Source organism: Pseudophryne corroboree, chromosome 3 (genome assembly GCF_028390025.1).
Source record: "Pseudophryne corroboree isolate aPseCor3 chromosome 3, aPseCor3.hap2, whole genome shotgun sequence".
In the NCBI taxonomy this organism is placed as follows: Eukaryota; Metazoa; Chordata; class Amphibia; order Anura; family Myobatrachidae; genus Pseudophryne; species Pseudophryne corroboree.
The window spans coordinates 658,500,544-658,520,954 of record NC_086446.1 but is presented as its reverse complement, the minus strand read 5'-3'; the positions used below and the strand labels follow the sequence as shown (position 1 = coordinate 658,520,954).

General features: G+C 46.1%; 1 protein-coding gene and 1 long non-coding RNA gene across 2 annotated transcripts in view; one reads left to right on the top strand and one right to left on the bottom strand.

The window, feature by feature from the left end:
* Positions 1–13,621, bottom strand: part of YBX3 (Y-box binding protein 3) — a 33,195-nt gene extending 19,574 nt beyond the window's left edge. Inside the window, exons 1-2 of the mRNA XM_063961828.1 lie at positions 13,359–13,621; positions 2,443–2,506 (exon numbers count right to left, since the gene is read on the bottom strand). Coding sequence (XP_063817898.1) covers positions 2,443–2,506; positions 13,359–13,458 — 164 coding nt within the window. The 5' untranslated portion in view covers positions 13,459–13,621. The remainder of the gene's footprint in view (positions 1–2,442; positions 2,507–13,358) is intronic.
* A 2,720-nt stretch (positions 13,622–16,341) lies between these two features.
* Positions 16,342–17,501, top strand: LOC135058130 (uncharacterized). The gene is made up of 3 exons (XR_010244625.1): positions 16,342–16,374; positions 16,857–16,924; positions 17,305–17,501. It is a non-coding gene; the product is annotated as an uncharacterized LOC135058130 (long non-coding RNA).
* The last annotated feature ends 2,910 nt before the right edge of the window (positions 17,502–20,411 follow it).

Here is a 20,411-nt window from a genome sequence, read left to right as displayed (position 1 = left end):
AGACCTACTCCTAGATTGTGATCACCTCAGTCCGTTTAGTTCCTGGTTTGACGTCACAAACACGCCCTGCGTTCGACCAGCCACTGCAGCGTTTTTACCTGGCACGCCTGCGGTTTTTAGCACACTCCCTGAAAACGCTGTGTTGCCGCCCAGAAACACCCACTTCCTGTCAATCACTCACCGATCAGCAGTGCGACTGAAAAGCGTTGCTCGGACCTGTGTAAAATTGCATAGTTTCGAGTAAAAGTACTTTGCGCATGCGCACTGCGGCCCATGCGCAGAAATGCCGATTTTTGCCTGATCGCTGTATAGCGAAAATCTGCAACGAGCAAATAACTCGGAATGACCACCTTAATCTCCACATGCACAGCATAATGGACCTGATTCAGAGATGGACTCAATGTTGATTTTGTATGCAGAAGAGAAGCATTCCCAACCTCGGTCCTCAGGGCACACTAATACCCCTTTCACATCGCACTAAAAACCCGGTATTGACACGGCATATTGCCGTGTCGAAACGGGTCCGTGTGCGATGTGAAAGGTCCTTTGGTGAATTAGCGGGTCGTCTGACCCGGTAATTCAACCCGGTAAAAAAGAAGGGTTATTACCGGGTTGATTACCGGGTCAGGCGCAGTCTGAATGGGAGCCGTTCCGATGCGACACGGCTCCCATTCACAGTATAGGCAGAGGCGGCGCAGGAGATGAGCTCATCTCCCGGCGCCGCCTCCACCCCCGCCCCTGCTGCTGCTGCGCCCTCCGCTGCTATGGCAACCGACCCGGTATATTGCCGGGTCGGAAAGCCAGCAACGGAGCGCAAATGCCGGATCCCACCCGATAAGTACACGTTTCTCTTACCGGGTAGGATCCGGCATTTGCGATGTGAAAGCAGCATATCAGTTTTAGTGATATCCAGATTTGAACACAGATGGTTAAATCAAAGTAACTGAGGTACTAAGTAAGTCATCTGAGCTCAAGCATGGATGTCACGAAAACCGGGACTGTTAGCCTTGTGGACCAAGATTGGGAATGCCTGATTTTTTTGCCACTACACCATACCTCCCAACATGACCCTCTCCAGGAGGGACAGAATGCTCTGCTCCTGGACTTCCCTCTTAATGTATGATTGCCATCACCTGTGCTGAAACACCTTTCTTATTCATTAACCTGTTCAACACAGGTGCTGGCAATCCTAGAGTAAGAGAAAAGTCCAGAAGCAGAGCATTGTGTCCCTCCTGGAGAGGGTCATTTTGGGAGGTATGCTACACATGAGTCGGAGTCACACTGCTCATAGACTTACCCAAACTGACAATTATCAACCTACGTATATCCATTGGTTGCTTACCTCATACACAAGTGGCAGATCTGAGACAACCTCCAGTAGCCATCTCAATACAAATAATTGGGGCTGCAACATTTGCATTCACATACCTCCCAACATGACCCTCTCCAGGAGAGACAGAATGCTCTGTTCCTGGACTTCCCTCTTAATTTATGATTGCATCACCTGTGCTGAAACACCTTTCTTATCCATTCACCTGTCCAAAACAGGTGCTGGCAATCGCAAATTAAGAAAAAAGTCCAGAAGCAGATTATTTTGTCCCTCCTGGAGAGGGTCATGTTGGGAGGTATGCATTTAGGGAGGCCAATCCCGGGATCGGCAGGATCCCGGGATTTAGGCCCAAAATTGCCGGTATTTGAATTCCGGGATTGGAGCCTCCAATCCCGGGATTCACGGGATTGCATTGCGCATGTGCAACGCAGCAGCGAGGGAGGGTTGGTGTAAGTAACTTACTATTAGGCGGGCGGCAGCCATGTACACAGACCGCGGCGGCATTTCAAATGTAGCGCCGGCTGCCAGCAAATCACAGCTGGTGGACTGGCGGCCAATCAGGGAAGCAGCCGCAGCGGCTCCTGATTGGCTGCCGGACTGCCCGTTCTGACTGGCTGACGGCCAGCACTACAATAAGTGTAAGTGTAGTTTTACTGACACCAACCCTCCCTCACTGTGGTGCTCGCTTCAGCCTCCCTCCCGCTCCGCTTCCTACACCCTCCAGCGCTGCTCCCTAGTCCCTACACTACACCCACCCTCCAGCGCTGCTCCCTAGTCCCTACACTACACCCACCCTCCAGCGCTGCTCCCTAGTCCCTACACTACACCCACCCTCCAGCGCTGCTCCCTAGTCCCTACACTACACCCACCCTCCAGCGCTGCTCCCTAGTCCCTACACTACACCCACCCTCCAGCGCTGCTCCCTACAGCCTCCGTGCTCCCTACGCTCTTTTCCACTGCCCTCCACTCCCACTCTCCCTGCTCCCTACTGCAATCCCGGGAATCCCGGGATTGAGCGTTTCTCAATCCCGAATCCCGGGATTGAAAAAACGGCCCGGGATTGGCCTCCCTATATGAATTCATGTAGCCAAATTTGCTATTTTAATACTTACCGATTTATGAATCCATAGCCATTTCTCACATTGAACCATTTCACAGTTCCTTGGACTTTTGTCGCTAAAAACACAAACAAACAAAAAAATAGGATTTTAAATACCTACCGATAAATCATTTTCTCGTAGTCCACAAGGGATATTGGGGACAGATTTAGTACGATGGGGTATAGATGGGTCCAAAGGAGCCAGTGCACTTTAAATTTCTTCAACTGGATGTGCTGGCTCCTCCCCTCTATGCCTCCTCCTACAGCACAGTTATAGGTAAAACAGTGCCCGAAGGAGAATGACATACTTGAGAGAAGGAACATAACAACAATAAGTGTGGTGAGATTTTCACACCAGCACACCAACATAAAACTTAGCCAGCAATGGAGGTCATTCCGAGTTGTTTGCTCGCTAGCTGATTTTAGCAGCATTGCAAACGCTAGGCCGCCGCCCTCTGGGAGTGTATCTTAGTTTAGCAGAATAGCGAACGAAAAATTAGCAGAACTGCTACTAAATAATTCCTTGCAGTTTCTGAGAAGTTCCAGACCTACTCCTAGATTGCGATCACCTCAGTCCGTTTAGTTCCTGGTTTGACGTCACAAACACGCCCTGCGTTCAGCCAGCCACTCCTCCATTTCTCCTGCCACTCCTGCGTTTTTACCTGGTACGCCTGCGTTTTTTAGCACACTCCCTGAAAATGGCCAGTTACCACCCAGAAACACCCACTTCCTGTCAATCACACTACGATCACTCGAGCGATGTAAAAACGTTGCTCGAGCTTGTGAAAATCTCCAAAGTTTTGTGTTAAATTACTGAACGCATACGCGTTGCGTACCGTGCGCATGCGCATTTTACACCTAATCACTCCGTTGCGAAAAACGGCATCGAGCGAACAACTCGGAATGACCACCAACATCTGGCAACATTAATAGCAACAGCTGAACAGGAACACATAACAGAGAACCTACAGAAAGTCACCGCACAGAGGCGGGCGCACAATATCCCTTATGGACTATGAGAAAAGGATTTACCGTTAGGTATTTAAAACCCTATTTTCTCTAGCATCCACAAGGGATATTGGGGACAGATTAAGTACGATGGGGATGTCCCAAATCTTCCAGAACGGGCGGGTACGTGCGGAGACTGCTGTAGCACTGCCTGCCCAAACTGGGTATCCTCTTTGGTCAGGGTATCAAACTTGTAGAACTTCACAAAGGTGTTCTTCCCCGACCAGGTAGCAGCTCGGCATAGTTGTAGGACCGTGACTCCACGGGAAGCTATCCAGGAAGAGCCCACCGATCTGGTAGAGTGGGCCTTCAGAGACTGTGGAACAGGTAAGGCTGCCGACGCATAGGCCTGTTGGATAGTAAGCCGAATCCAATATGCAATAGACTGCTTTGAAGCAGGGCAACCCTTTTTCTGCTAAAAAAGTTTTGTGTAAAACAAGACTAGCGCAGCAGTTACTTACCCTGTGCGATGGATGGAGCGATGAAGGTCCCGGAATTGACGTCAGACATCCGCCTTCCAACGCCTAGACACGCCTGCGTTCGGATCTCCACGCCCGGAAAATGGTGAGTTGACGCCCCTGAACGCCTTCCTCCTGTCCTGTCTTCGTACACGGCGTCGCTGCCCATCGGTGGCCGTCGCCTGGCAACGACGCGGCTGCGCAATGCGCCCGCTGCGCATGCGCAGTTCCAACCCATTTGCACCGCTGCGATAAACTGCAGCGTGCGAATGGGTCGAATGACCCAAGTATGGATTTTTGCACGACAAGGCCTCCAATTCTGAGACAAGCCTAGCAGAAGCCAGGGCCAGTAACATCACAGTTTTCCACGTGAGGTACTTATCTTCTACCATCATCAGAGGTTCAAACCAGGAGGACTGTAGAAAGTGTAACACTCCATCCAGATCCCAAGGTGCCGTAGGTGGCACAAATGGAGGTTGTATGTGAAGCACCCCTTGCAAGAAGGTCTGAACTTCCGGCAAAAGAGCCAACTTCTTCTGGAAGAAGATGGAAAGAGCTGAAATCTGGCCCTTAATGGATCCCAGACATAAGCCTTTATCCACTCCAGCCTGCAGGAACCGTAGGAATCTTCCCAAATGGAATTCTGCAGGGGGATATGTGCGGTCCTCGCACCAAGAGACATATCTCCGCCAGATATGATGATAGTGTTTTGACGTCACAGGTTTTCTGGCTTGCACCATAGTGGCAATGACCTTTTTGGAAAGCCCTTTGTGAGCTAGGATGTTCCGTTCAACTTCCATGTCATCAAATGAAGTCCAGGTAGACGAACGGTCCTTGTTGAATAAGATCCCTTCTTAGCGGTAGAGGCCAAGGGTCCACTACGGACATGTCCAGAAGAGCCGCGTACCACGCTCTTCGGGGCCAACCCGGGGCAATCAAGATTGCTTCCACTCTTTGATGTCTGATCCGGTAGGTAGACCAGCTGGTAAGGCAAAGGCGATGTCAGCGCATCCACTGCGCTCACCTGAGGGTCCCTGGTTCGTGAACAATAGCAGCGAAGCTTCTTGTTGAGGCTAGAGGCCATCAAGTCGATCTGTGGGCACCCCCACCCGTCGATGATCTGTTGAAACACCTGAGGGTGTAGTCCCCACTCCCCCGGGTGGAGGTCATGATGACTTAGGAAGCCCGCTTCCCAGTTGTCCACTCCCGGAATGAAGATTGCGGACAGTGCTATTTCATTTCTCTCTGGCCAGAGGAGTATTCTGGACACCTCTCACATGCAGGCCCTGCTTTTTGTCCCTCCTTGTCGAGTGATGTACGTCACCGCCGTGGCATTGTCCGACTGCACCTGGATCGCCTGATCGTGGAGTAGAGTGGATGCCTGAATCAGGGCATTGTGGATAACCCGAAGTTCCAGAATGTTGATCGGAAGTAGGGCCTCTTGGGTAGACCACCTGCCCTGGAACTGCACCCCCTGGATGACAGCTCCCCATCCTCTCAGACTTGCATCCGTCGTGAGGAGGATCCAATCCTGAATCCCAAAGCGACGAGCTTCCAGCAAGTTGGAAGACTGTAACCACGACAGGAGAGAAATTCTGGCCTGGGGTGACAGCCAAATCATCCGGTGCATCTGAAGATTGGAACCGGACCACTTGTTCAGGATGTCCAATTGGAACGGTCTGGCATGAAACTTTCCAAATTGAATCGCCTCGTACGAGACCACCACCTTTCCCAATAATTTTATGCAAAGATGAATGGAGACTCGAACAGGTCGAAGTACCATGCGAACCATTTCTTGAAGTGTTCTCACTGTTTCCTCTGGAAGGAACACTTTCTGTGCTACAGTATCCAGTAGCATTCGCAGAAACAGAAGCCGCTGAAATGGTTCCAGGTGGCATTTCTGCAGATTGAAGATCCACCCGTGGTGAGACAGAAGTTGGATAGTGCGATCTATATGGAGTAATAGAAGCTCCCTGGAACTCGCTTTTATCAGGAGATCGTCCAGGTATGGAATTACATTGACCCCCTAGACCCTGAGCTGAAACATCATTTCTGCCATCACCTTCGTGAACACCCTCGGAACTGTAGACAGGCCGAAGGGTAACGCTTGAAACTGGTAGTGATCGTTCAGTAGGGCAAACCTCAGATAGGCCTGATGAGGAGGCCAAATTGGGATATGTAGGTAAGCGTCCTTGATATCCAGGGACACTAGGAATTCCTGATGTTCCAGGCCTGCAATCACCACTCTCAAAGATTCCATCTTGAATTTGAAAACCTTCAGGTAAGGATTCAAGGACTTCATATTCAGAATTGGTCTCACAGACCCGTCTGGTTTTGGTACTATGAACAGACTGGAGTAGTATCCCTGTCCTTGTTGTAGTAGGGGCACTGGATCAATGACCTGGGACTGGACCAACTTGTTTATGGCCAGTAGTAGCGTACCACGCATATTTTCCAATGCTAGTAAGCTTGATTTGAAAAATCGTTGGGGAGGAGCACCGTCAAACTCCAGCTTGTAACCCTGAGAAATAAGGTCCCTTACCCAGGCACCTTGGCAGGAACCGTCCCAAATGTGGCTGTAGTGACGTAACCGAGCTCCCACCACGAGATTCCCTCGGGGTGGGAGGGCGCTGTCATGCCAAAGGCTTTGTGACAGCAGAACTGATGTTCTGGTCCTGAGATCCGGCAACGGCTGGTTTCTTAGGTTTTCCGCTGGAGCCTGTAACTGCATTGGAGGCCCCCCTGGCCCTAGATTGAAATCTGGAGGACCGAAAGGACTGAGTAGACGGTCCCGGGTAGGTGGAGCCTCCGAAAGGAGAAACGTGGATTTCCCAGCAGTATCTTTGGAAATCCATGTGTCCAATTCACCTCCAAAGAGCCATTCACCTGTGAAGGGAAGAGATTCCACATTACATTTGGAGTCAGCATCAGCAATCCACTGACGCAACCATATGGCTCTACTCGCAGACACAGCCATAGCCATGGTCCTAGCATTAATACTGCCAATCTCTTTAAGGGAGTCACATAGAACCCTTGCCGTGTCCTGAATGTAATTCAGGAAAGTAACAGTATTAACTAAGGTCATATCACCCAAGAGACCTTTCTTAATTTGATTAACCCATGTATGAATGGCATGTGTCATCCAGCAACCTGCAATGACTGGCCTTTGAGCAACACCTGCAGCAATGTAAATAGATTTTAGAGTGGTGTCAATTTTCCTATCTGCCTGGTCCTTTACTGTAAAGTAGCCCGGAGCAGGGAGTACCACCTTTTTAGAAAGGCAAGAGGCTGAGACGCACCTTGACTAAGTTTATCCGTTTAAACAGACACCAAATTGTGTCGGTTCTCTATATGGAAGTCCACAAAAGGAAATAAAGTCCAGCTGTTTGTTGGAAAGCAATAGATGGTAATAGCCGTAATGTTATTACTGGAAGTGAATGATCAGTGCAGTAGACATCCCATAATAATAAATTGGGGGAGTGATCCAGTGTTATTTATTGTTTAATTACCTCTCCTTAGGTGGGCTGGTCCAAAGCCGAGCGTCCTCGGCGATGTATCCTGCAATGCCCACTGTGCGAATGCCGCAGGGGAGAGGAAGCCGTGGATTCACTGTAAAGTGTATGCCGTATGCTGGTTTATCCGGCTGACGGGGAGCCGTATGTTGATACGGGCGGCTCGAGAATTCAGATCCGCAGCTATTCTGGGATCTCTGTGGAGATGAAGGACGGCTTGCGGGGAGAACAAACCCGCTAATGCTTTCAAATCGGATACCTCGGCAGGTGTGCAGACAGGAGGCCTCCTGTCTGCACACCTGCCGAGGTATCCGATTTGAAAGCATTAGCGGGTTTGTTCTCCCCGCAAGCCGTCCTTCATCTCCACAGAGATCCCAGAATAGCCGCGGATCTGAATTCTCGAGCCGCCCGTATCAACATACGGCTCCCCGTCAGCCGGATAAACCAGCATACGGCATACACTTTACAGTGAATCCACGGCTCCCTCTCCCCTGCGGCATTCGCACAGTGGGCATTGCAGGACACATCGCCGAGGACGCTCGGCTTTGGACCAGCCCACCTAAGGAAAGGTAATTAAACAATAAATAACACTGGATCACTCCCCCAATTTATTATTATGGGATGTCTACTGCACTGATCATTCACTTCCAGTAATAACATTACGGCTATTACCATCTATTGCTTTCCAACAAACAGCTGGACTTTATTTCCTTTTGTGGACTTCCATATAGAGAACCGACACAATTTGGTGTCTGTTTAAACGGATAAACTTAGTCAAGGTGTGCCTTTTTATATCCAACAATTTTATGTCATCTTTTACTGCTATTTTATGCTTTTTCATTAATAAATCAATTTATATACATACATCGGTTCTCCTAAAATTGTACTGTCCTTTCCCTGATACTTTGCGCAGCTGATTTTGTCTGTTTCTATATTCTCCAACCAAACACCCACATAGTGTTTTTCAGCCGCGCATGTATCAGGGTAATTTGATTATTAGCCTCCTGCAATTGAGGCGCTGTAGAAGCAGTCTTCTGTTTTTTCTCTAAGAGGCTAAGACGTCTACTGCTGAATACTCTTCCCAGAATTTTCTGCTTTCAGGGGCAAAGGGGAATGTCTGCAAAAAACGCTTTGACACCTGATATTTTTTATCTGGATTCTTCCAGGCTATTTTAAATAAGTCATCCAATTCCTTGGAACCAGGAAATGTGACTGTCAGTTTGTCTTGTGGGAGGAAAAATGACTGCTGAGTATTAGCATCCTCCAGGAGGAGCTTTAACACATCCATAATAGCCAATATGAGGGGTTCAGTACCCTGGGTAGGGGTGGAATCCCCATTTATGGGGTCCACATCAACCCCATCATCCTGTATATCATCATCAGTATCTGAGAGGAGTGCACCTGAAGCAGACAGAGGGGAATGTGTAGCAGTTAGACTTGCCATTGCTTGTTGCAGTTCCTGAGTCTTATTGGCATTTGCAGTGAGTTGACATGACATATCAAACATCATAGTTTTGATAGCCCCCAACCAGGAGGGCTCTGGACTCTCCCCCACATTGATATCAGCATTCTGAGATGACTGACTACACTGTTCACATGATACTGAGCCAGATGAACTAGGAGAGAATCTAGCATTACATACACTGCATAAGTTCTGTTAAAACAGGATTAATACACACACAACACAGCCTTATATATATTACAATGTGCCCTATTGCATGTGAGAGGAGACACAGGAAGAGAGGACCCCAGCGCACCCAACACTGCACAGTCCCAGTGAGGCTGTCAGCATTTTTTGTGTAAACAACAGTGAGACTGTAATATGAAAAATCCCTCAGAGGGATGTTATTTGTGCACAGATATAGTGGCTGTCCCCTTCTGCACCCAGTACCAGCGATCCAGGGACTGATATGGAAGAGCTGTGGAGGCTGCCACTGCTGCCGCTATGCAAAAATGCTGCTGAGCCCGCTCTCGTGTAGCTCCGCCCCTCACCATGGCGCCGGAGCTAACGTTAAATATTTATGCTGGCCATGTCTCCCAATGTATGTAGCCTCACATAAATGCTTGGTACAACTGATATTAGCCTGTCTCATGCAGGGGCTACAGCGGTTCCCCCCCAGGAGGGACAGGTACACCTCATCCACGCGTCAGCCGCACATTAAAACGGGGGACCCCCCTAGCGGGGCCCCCGGTTGGTACTCACCACCGATGATCACCTTCAGGCAGGGGCGCTTTAAGAGAGGAGGCGGCCCGTGATCAGCCTCCTCCGTTCGGGCCCCCTCCTCTCTGCCCAGACGCTGTAGAGTCTGAGCACTAGAGGGCTCAGACTCTACTGTGCATGCGCAGATCTTCGGGAAAATGTAGCGGTGACCATTTTCCCAGAGATTTCTCTACTGCGCCTGTGCAGAACTCCGTGAAAATGGCCGCTGAGCCATTTTCACGATGTTCTAACAGCGCTGCGGATGCCGGCGCTGGACTCCAGAGGGGTGAGTACTTTAAAAATGGGTGCAGTGTGTGCGGTGGGGGCCCCCTCTGGACTCAGGGGCCCGTGTGCACCGCACACACTGCACCCATTATAGAAACACCAGTGCCTTTAGGCAGTGTTAGGGATGTGTGGCATGCTGTGGCTGCTACAGCCAAGGCGCCATTCCCCGCTGAACAAAAAGCCCCTCACGGTGGGCCTGCAGTGAGGAAGCGGCTCTGCACCTCAAGAGGCCAGTGACCGCACCCCCCCCCGTCCCCCGTCCCCCAACTCCCACGGTGCCGGTATGCTGCTGCCCAAACAGCATACCGAAAGAAATAAAACTTTAAAAGAAATTGAAGAAAAAACTCTGGAGCTTGCAGAGTGTGCCTTCTCTCCTGAGGGCACTTTTTGCTAAACTGAGCTGCAGGAGGAGGCATAGAGGGGAGGAGCCAGCACACCCAGTTGAAGAAAATTAAAGTGCACTGGCTCCTTTGGACCCGTCTATACCCCATTGTACTAAATCTGTCCCCAATATCCCTTATGGATGCTAAAGAAAATCTTTTTCTTTTCTTTTTTAAAGTAAAACCATCTTTGCTGTTGTCATTTTCTTTGAGATAATAGAGCTGTAATAATTTGTGTGACTTTATTATTCTGTGGTTAGGAAATCCTTTTTTAAGATCTATTTGCTAATGGCTAATACTGTACACACCTTTCTGTAGTTGTCAGGTCAGCACACGTCCCAACAGCTCTGCGGTGGTGGCGGTAGGGAGTTGGAAGGCCCCTTCTCAAGTGTTGCTCTGCTTAGCAGAGAAAAGCAGTGAATAGATGCCGAGCACAGGCGCGCATCATCTATCAGCTGAGAGAGGTACGCACAAAAGTCCCAATCTGTCTTTAGAGAATGTTGGGTGGCAGGGCCTTTTAATGTATAGGCACAATGGGCAGTTGCCCAAGACCCCATAATTCTAGGGGCCTCCGGGCAGGTCACACAATCAGAGCGGAGAGGCAGAATTCCATACCTCCTAAACTGCAGCCAGACAGTATATAGCGGTCAGCATGCTGATTGGTGGATGGCTGGAGTTATCCACTAATCAGAGTACAGACAGCCATTCACTGTATGGAAGCATGTGGAGAGACGACGCAGGACCGCAGAAAGGGCATTTTATGATTTTCTTTAATTAGTTCCTGTGAATGGGTGTGTAGCGGCCACAGTGCACTGCTTTGCCCACGGAGGACCATCTTGTTAAGATGGTCCGGTTGGGTGGTGCAGTATGGGTCAGTCTGTTATTAGATATATATTTGCACATCTTCATTGATCTAATGTCATGTAAGGGAGAGCAGCTAATGAAACAGACCTACTCCATACTTGCCTACCTGACCCTCTCCATGAGGGAGAAAATGCTCTGTTCCTGGACTTTCCTGGTCATGTATGATTGCCATCACCTGTGGTGAGCTAGTTAATTGATAAGAAAGGTGTTTCACCACAGGTGATGGCAATCATACATTTCCAGGAAAGTCCAGGAACAGAGCATTTTCTCCCTCACGGAGAGGGTCAGGTAGGCAAGTATGACCTATCCTCATGTGTGAAATCACTATGGCCCACAAAAAACTGGTTTCACCTGTTTGTGTCACTTTACACAATACCAGGTACACATGATCGCCTCCTGTATATTCGATTTTGTTACATGATTCATTGACTTAATTGAACATATTATCTGACATGTAGACTGCTTCAGTCCATAGCTGCTAAATGCCACTGGCACACAGGACATGTTTTTTAAAATATTTTTCCCTAGAAAATCTTTTCTGTCACTGTTCTTGTTCTATACGTCATGGATTTACAGGAGCATTAAATACAGAACCAGGCATGTTTTCTATTTAGTATTATCGCCTTATAAAATCTAGTTTACGAATCCTCCGAAGGCTTAGTGGCTTTGAAAATCACTGCACAGTAAATTTATTGTTTTGCACAATGTAGGGCACACTTTTTGGTATAGATACTAAGGAAACCTCTACTTGTCAGTGGATCTCGTGAGATTTTAAAGGGCATAGGGGTCTATGGGGGCAATTCAGAGTTGTTTGCAGCAGCAAGTTTGTTAGCAGTTGGGCAAAACCATGTGCACTGCAGGAGGGGGGGGGGGGGGGGCAGCCGATAAAACATGTACAGAGAGACTTAGATTTGGGTGGGGTGTGTTCAAACTGAAATCTAAATTGCTGTGTAAAAATAAAGCGGCCAGTATTTACCCTGCACAGAAACCATATAACCCACCCAAATCGTACTCTCTCTGCACATGTTATATCGGCCACACCTGCAGTGCACATGGTTTTGCCCAACTGTTAATAAAATTGCTGCTGCGATCAACTCTGAATAACCCCCTATATACTATGAGGTACTAAGTCTTGAAAAGTGATACATTTCATGGTGATAAAATGCCAGCCAATCAGCTCAGAACTGTCATTTTCCAAACCCAGCCTGTGACATGACAGTTGATTGACTGGTTCTTTCTCACTCTGAAATGTCTCACTTTTCAAGGCTTAGTACCGTATATCTCCCCCTAAATCTTGGATAGCGATAAACTGTCATTTTTCAAACACAACCTGTAACATGGCAGTTAGGAGCTGATTGGCTGATACTTTATCTCTCTCCAATGCTTACGTAATATTTAATGCAAAACCAGGAGTGCTTTGTATTTAATTTTTATAGCCCTTTAAATCATCCCACAAGAACCACTTAGTACTGTAAATTTACTACTTCGTGTTTTTCAGATTGCTAAAAATCCACAAACTGTAATGCCGCATAAACACGGTGCGACAGCCAATATTGACTATATTGTGTCCGGAGGCATGAACCTCCGATATAGTCAATATCGGCCATTCCTTCACACACTATTTTTCCTTGTGATGCCGATCCTGCGGGACCGCGCATCAGCATGGTAAGGTATTTATTTACACACAGTGCGATATGCACTGTGTTTTCTACCGATATGTACTATATAGTCCATATCGGTGGAAATATCACACTGTGTGTAGGCCTCTTTAGTGTTTCTCGGTCGGCAGATTCACAAACAGTATTTAGGCTTTGACAAAATTAGTTTTAAAACAAAGACAAATATACATATATATCTCTAGTGAAGACTTATTAGATACCAAGGTGACAGGAGTCTTGTCATTTTTTTTATATCCAGTATTTTATTTAAAAAGTAAACAAAATAATTTTTAAAAAGAAGTAAAAGTATAAAGAAGTAAATAAAGTTAGATAGTAAAACAATGAACAGTCTATCATAACATATAAGAGAAATTGCCTATGAGGAGAAGTGCTTGGCATAGAATAATGATGAAGATGAGCAGATGTGGATTCAGTCAGAACAGAAATAGACCATGACAGTAATGTAGATAATGAAAGTGAGATTTGACATACAGTGTGTAGTTATATATGATTTGTCATTGTTCACTTATGTACAAACTCACTATTCATGGGATCACTACTCACCCAATACTTTCCTGTCTTCTTCACCTGTACCAGCGGGAGCTCCACTTGGATCGGTCCCTGGAGCTTTGGGCTTTGGTTCTTCAGCTGTTACTTCACTCATGACTGCGAATCCTTTTAATTTTCTTGTGTTCCCTGCTTAATGGTTTATGGAGAGAAGGGGGGGGAGAGGCAGGGAGGATTGCAGATGGTATTTCGAGGGATCTCAAGCCTCGCTCTTGATCTTGTTCTCTTCTTGTCACTGATCTTACTGCCCTAAAAATGGTCTTCCATGACCTTTTATATGGTGGGCAACTTCCACCCCTCCTCTTCTCTCCCCTCTTAAAGGAACATTCTGTATAATTGCTCATATTGTAGTTCACTTACTACTCAGATATTTTAAGCCCAGTTACTCATGCAGTGCATATTTTCATAGGGGTTTAATCATTTATTTAGACGCAGTAGAATTAGGGACAAATCCAGATGAAGGGTGCAGATTTGCACCATTTTGCGATGTAAAGGGGTACAAATGTCATATTTGTTTTTCCAGGTGGAAATACTACCTGTTTAAACATGTAGCACACAGATAGGAGGCAGCTTTAATTTTATGTTGCGATTTAGAGGTGAGCTAGGACATTGCCTTCCACCTAACTATAAATATGTGCACACATATTTTAATATTATACTAAATATGTATAACTGGGGAAGGGAAGGGGACAGTAGGGAGGAAAAAGCAGAAACAAATCAAAGCAAAACTGCAATACTAATCTAACAATAATAAATTATTATATATAATACATGGCCTAGAAAATATAACAGTGGGTCTACAAATAAATTATGCCTTTAATGAACCCAAAAGGGTCCCAGAGACAGGAACCAGTGTGCTCTATATACGACTGACATAGGTGAAATCAGGGACGTGTCGGTGCTCTAGGTGGGCATGGACTCTCCCTTAAGAACCAAGTAGTCCTGACAACATAAAATGTGTACTGTTTGTAGTGAAGATAGTAGTATGTAAGTATACGTTCCATGCATGCGATGTGCCAAATTAAATTTTTTAACGTCAAAACAGAGGGGGATTTCCGTTGCTAAGAACTTTTAGCTATTGAGAGACCAGGTTTTTGTTTAAAGTAGAGATGTGCGCTGGACCATTTCTGCTGGATTTGGTTCAGATTCGTCATCCGGTTTTGTATTCGGATTTGCCAAACCAGCGTGATGGATTTGCATTCGTTTTCATAAATTGACAAAAAAAGCTAAAATAACATAATTTGGGACTTTTTTGTTCCTAAAGTATTATTAACCTCAATAACATAAAATTTCAGGCAATTTTGACTACAGTACAAACAATGGAATATAAATATATACAGGTTGAGTATCCCTTATCCAAAATGCTTGGGACCAGAGGTATTTTGGATATCGGATTTTTCTGTATTTTGGAATAATTGCATACCATAATGAGATATCATGGCGATGGGACCTAAATCTAAGCAAAGAATGCATTTATGTTACATATACACCTTATACACACAGCCTGAAGGTCATTTAATACAATATTTTTTATAAATTTGTGCATTAAACAAAGTGTGTGTACATTCACACAATTCATTTATTTTTCATATACACCTTATACACACAGCCTAAAGGTCATTTAATACAATATTTTTTATAACTTTGTGTATTAAACAAAGTTTGTGTACATTCAGCCATCAGAAAACAAAGGTTTCACTATCTCACTCTCACTCAAAAAAGTCCGTATTTCGGAATATACCGTATTTTGGAATATTTGGATATGGGATACTCAACCTGTATATATATATATATATATATATATATATATTTCTGCAGCGGGGTACACTGGTATTCCACAGGAAATAACATTGGGGTGTAGAGTTGGATCTTGATCTGAGGCACCAACAGGCTAAAGCTTTGACTGTTCCCAGGATGCGCTGCATAGTCTCCTCTATATCCCCGCCTCCAGGCACTGGAGCTCAGTTTGTAACTTGGTGCCTGAATTGCAGGCAGCTAACAGGGAGGGCTGCGCTAGGCAGCCCTGAAAAGAGCTTTTCTGACAAGAAAGAAGACTTAAAGGGCCGCAACATAGGCCTTGGTGCTATATGTCATACTGACATATCGTGCTGCGGCTCCCTCACCTCCCCCAGCGGCGCTGTATACTCCTGTGCCCTGGTTGCCGGGTACTTACAGCGGAGGCGCTCAGGTCTCATCAGGCACACACACCGCCGCTGCTCTCCGGGATCGCGTGGCCGCACGATAGGGAGGAGGTAAGAGGGTCCCCCAGGCGGGACCCACCGAAATCGCGATTCGGTCACGGTCTCCGGAGACGAACCGCGCTGCTGTACAAGTGGCTATCTATTGAACGGTCGTTCGGTATTCTAGCTTCTGTAATCGGTAGAGAGTCTCCTTATTGGCCGCCTATAACATGTGATCAGGTCAGATGATGGGAAGCGCCGGACGGGGCTGGTGGAACGCAAAACAAAGATGGCGCTGGAACGCATAAGGTCCCGCTATAGCGGACGCGTGCAGCGTCCTGGACCATTCGTTTTAACGATCAAAGGTGATGGAGAGTGCTGACGGGAAGCACTTTCCCCACAGCAGTGTCTCTTAAGTGCTCACAATATGTTTTTTTATAGATATACACATCTATTCTAATATCAGAGGCTAAAGTACCCACCCCTATTACACAGTGATTGGCTACTAATACTGTCAGTCATTCACAAAAGCAGCTTTCAATGAGACTCACACTGTAATGCATTGTGGGTCATATAATAATTAAACTTTTACTTATATTGGGTGGATATAAGGGTGAGGATTATTATAGTGAATTAATCCTAATGATAAGAGGATAAAATTCATAGGTTAGTTAGTTTATACCATTAATAATCAGGCTATAATTAGCCTTTATTTGTGCACCAATCAAAATAGGATATGTGATGACATCATCAGCTTTCCCTTTATAAGGGGTAACATCTAGTCTGGTGCTTTATTGCACAGGTACTGAGCATCTACTGCAGATGTATAGAAGGTGAGGGAATATGGCATCATTCTGAACAAAGCTCTATTTAAATATGTAAATGTCACTATGTATATTTTATTCATGTATATTTGCAATATTGCACTTTAGTGCTTTCAATGGTAGGATATATTCACTTTCACATCTCTTTTGATTTTGTGATAGTATGTAATTAAAAGTTTATTCTTTGATAATTCATTCCAGCACTTTTAGAGTCTGGGTTTAAAGATCATCACTTTCATTATGTCAATCAATGAAGCAGCTGGACTCAGAGTATTTAATTGCTATGGGCCAGAATGGTAGTAGTGATCAGCAATAGAGTTTTTTGTCTTAAAAACCTCCAATAAATGTTATACCTAAAAAGGGAGGTTATTCTTTAAATACGGTTTCATTATAAAATGCATCAATTATCCTAAGTCAAAACTGATATCATTGACTAATTAAATATCTGATAATGACCATTCACTAATTTGCCCTAAATATGAATTTATTAGGTTTCCTTTCTAAGTGACCCTTCAGTACCTTGGTTTCCGAATTTTTGTACAAGTTATCTCACCACAAGGTATGTGAGGGGACATTATGATATATTTTTATTACATATATAATATGAACACTCAGTATATATGATGAGGTCAATATTTTTCCAATTAGGCCACACTGATTGTTCATCAGAAAGCCTCGGTGTTATATTGAAGTTTCCATCATGCATGTATGAACAAGTTTTGTTGCATTATACTGTTTGTATAAACTACTGTACTTCTCAGCTGCTTGAGGTAGGACTCAAGATTCAATTGTAATTTTCTTCCTTTTCATTCTGTCTGCTCTGATATATCCTTGTTCTATTATAATGATATGTTCCTCATATATTTTGATTGAATGTATTATGCATTTTTATTAAGGAACAATTATTTTTAGTTCTGATAAGATTTTTTACAATTGTAGAGATACCCCTGATGAAGTCTTTTGTATAAGACGAAACGCGTTGGGTTGTCTGTGTTGTGAAGCTATCTCCGAACCAGGAGGAGGAGATTGTTGTGATCCTTCAACATTTGTATTCAGCGCTAAGAGTCATACATCTTAAAGTGTGGAATAATATATCTCCTCTATTAATTTGAATATGTTTTTAATAAATGTTTTATGATGGAACATGTTATTTTTTTAAAAAGTATTAACCAATTAGGGGTTGGAATAGTGGGAGCTGATGCAACCCCCTGGCGCCAATTCTTCTATTGTGGTGTGTGTATGTGTGTATATGTATGTATGTATATATATATATATATATATATATATAATTTCTGCAGCGGGGTACACTGGTATTTCACAGGAAATAACATTGGGGTGTAGAGTTGGATCTTGATCCGAGGCACCAACAGGCTAAAGCTTTGACTGTTCCCAGGATGCGCTGCATAGTCTCCTCTATATCCCCGCCTCCAGGCACTGGAGCTCAGTTTGTAACTTGGTGCCTGAATTGCAGGCAGCTAACAGGGAGGGCTGCGCTAGGCAGCCCTGAAAAGAGCTTTTCTGACAAGAAAGAAGACTTAAAGGGCCGCAACATAGGCCTTGGTGCTATATGTCATACTGACATATCGTGCTGCGGCTCCCTCACCTTCCCCAGCGGCGCTGTATACTCCTGTGCCCTGGTTGCCGGGTACTTACAGCGGAGGTGCTCAGGTCTCATCAGGCACACATACCGCCGCTGCTCTCCGGGATCGCGTGGCCGCACGATAGGGAGGAGGTAAGAGGGTCCCCCAGGCGGGACCCACCGAAATCGCGATCCGGTCACGGTCTCCGGAGACGGACCGCGCTGCTGGCGTGGACACTGTGGCCGTGCAGGGACCCCACTATATCCACCAGGGCAAGTAGCACAGGTCGGATTTACTAAAATCCGCTTGGTACAGGCTCCATAGTACCCAGTGGTGAAGTCCAGCAGAGCGGATAAGGCTCTGACCTGTGGCCCCTCCCCCAGCCCCAGGTGCCATCTACAGCAGATGTTCCCGCCCTGGAGCTGCATCTCTCTCTCCCTCACTCCCTGTCAGCGTTTGGGCGCCATTACACAGAGCTGCGCTGATTCTGGGACTACTGGCCACTGTCTCCTCTGTAAAGCCGCTTGCCTCATCAGCGCTGTGCATTTACAGGACACTTAAGTATTCTACATGTCATTTAGACAGCGTTAGTTAAGAACAAGTGCATAACTATAGGGATATTTAGTACAAATATCCTGTGATATACATCCAGTATTTACTGTGCATTGTTATATCTGTATACATACATAGCTTTACTTAGCATTACTAGTCCAGTATTATTGCTGTTTGTAATAATTTCTGCATTGTACATGTGACTGTGTGTGCCAATAGCTGCTGTGTGGTTCCTATTCCGTGTATCTCACACATATTGCTATCCCTATATTCTGTACCCTGACGGGGGGATAAATGCATCAGGGTCATATATATATATATATATATATATATATATTACATTGTATATGTCCGCACTCACAGCTATATCACAGTCATCAATGGGGTGCTCCACAAGGAGGTGTCACAACTGAGGGTTTAGGCTGACGGGAGGAAGCCTCAGTTGTAGGGGCCGAGATGAAATTAAACCTGGGAGGTTTAATCAGACCCCTGGACATGTAAGTGCAGAATGATTACCCGAAGGTGTGACCATGACAACCAGTTTAAAATTCAAAATAAAAGTTTATTAACAGACTCCGTGTGATAATAAGCAGTATTCAAGGTTTAGCAAAGACAGTGGCAAATAACACAGTTCCTGGAACACATAACCATAGAAGGTTTCTCAGAGCACTGGTAGGTTTAGAACAGATGTAAAAGTCCTTTGATGAAATCACCTTACCAGGCCTGGTTGTAGTAGTATAAATAGCCGAGGAACATGCCAGTAGTTGTAGCAGGTGAATCTGTAACTTGAATATGCTGCTGTATCAGCTGGATGGAACCAGCCAGGTGGTAAGACACGGAGTGGATGCTGAGTGGAATCAGCCAGGTGATGAAACACAGGGTGGATGCTGAATGGAATCTGCCAGGTACTAAAGTCACGGAATGGATGCTGGATGGAACCAGTCAGGTGATGAACACAGAGTGAATGATGTGAGATGCTAGTGAGCGTAGAAACAGAATAGCTGATAGATGATTACCGGTGGTAGTGGATACTGCTGGTAAGATAGGATCCGCTGGATCAGCACCGGTGTTTGGTAGAAGCTGGAATCAGTTGAAAGCTGGCTGCTTGGAAGCAGATAGTAGATAGCTGGAAACTGGACAGCCACGGAAGGCTGTAGAGTCAGGCTGCACCTGCAGGATGGAAAGCAGGTGCGGGTCTCTTTGTGGATGCTGGAGACAGGAACTGGAACCTGGAGAAACAAGCCACAGGAGAGAGAGACTGGAACAAGGTATGACATTCAAAGCACTGACATCTATCTGGCCCAGACACAGGATACTTATACCTGCTGCTATGCAGGCATTGGCTGGGCAATTATGCAGATTCCAGAGACGGTGAATTGGAGCATGTGATCAAATCCAACATGGCTGCGCCCATGCTGGAACCTGGAGGGAAAACTGGTTTGAAATTAAATGTGCAAACATAATGATAATGGCGGCGCCGGCCGCGGAGGACAGGAGACGCCGGATAACAGTTATATGCTGAGACACTTGGAGGGCAGCAGAGGCCGCGGCAGGCATGATACACGATTCTGAGAACCTGCAACAATAACACAGTAACGGCCGCGGAGGACGGGAGACGCCATGTTGGATTCAAACATGGCGCCGCTGTGGTAGTGTCTCAGAACGACAGGAGGGATGTGCAGAGTGTTGACACAGATGAGATCCGGACTTGGAACGCTGAACCAGTCTCAGAAGACACCTAAACGGCAGGTAATGGCGTCCAGATACCCGGATCGTGACAGCACCCCCCCTTTAGGAGTGGCCCCAGAACACTTCTTAGGCTTTAAAGGAAACTTTGAGTGGAAATTTCGGACCAAGGCAGGAGCATGGACGTCTGAGGCATTGGTCCAAGAGCGTTCTTCAGGACCATAGCCC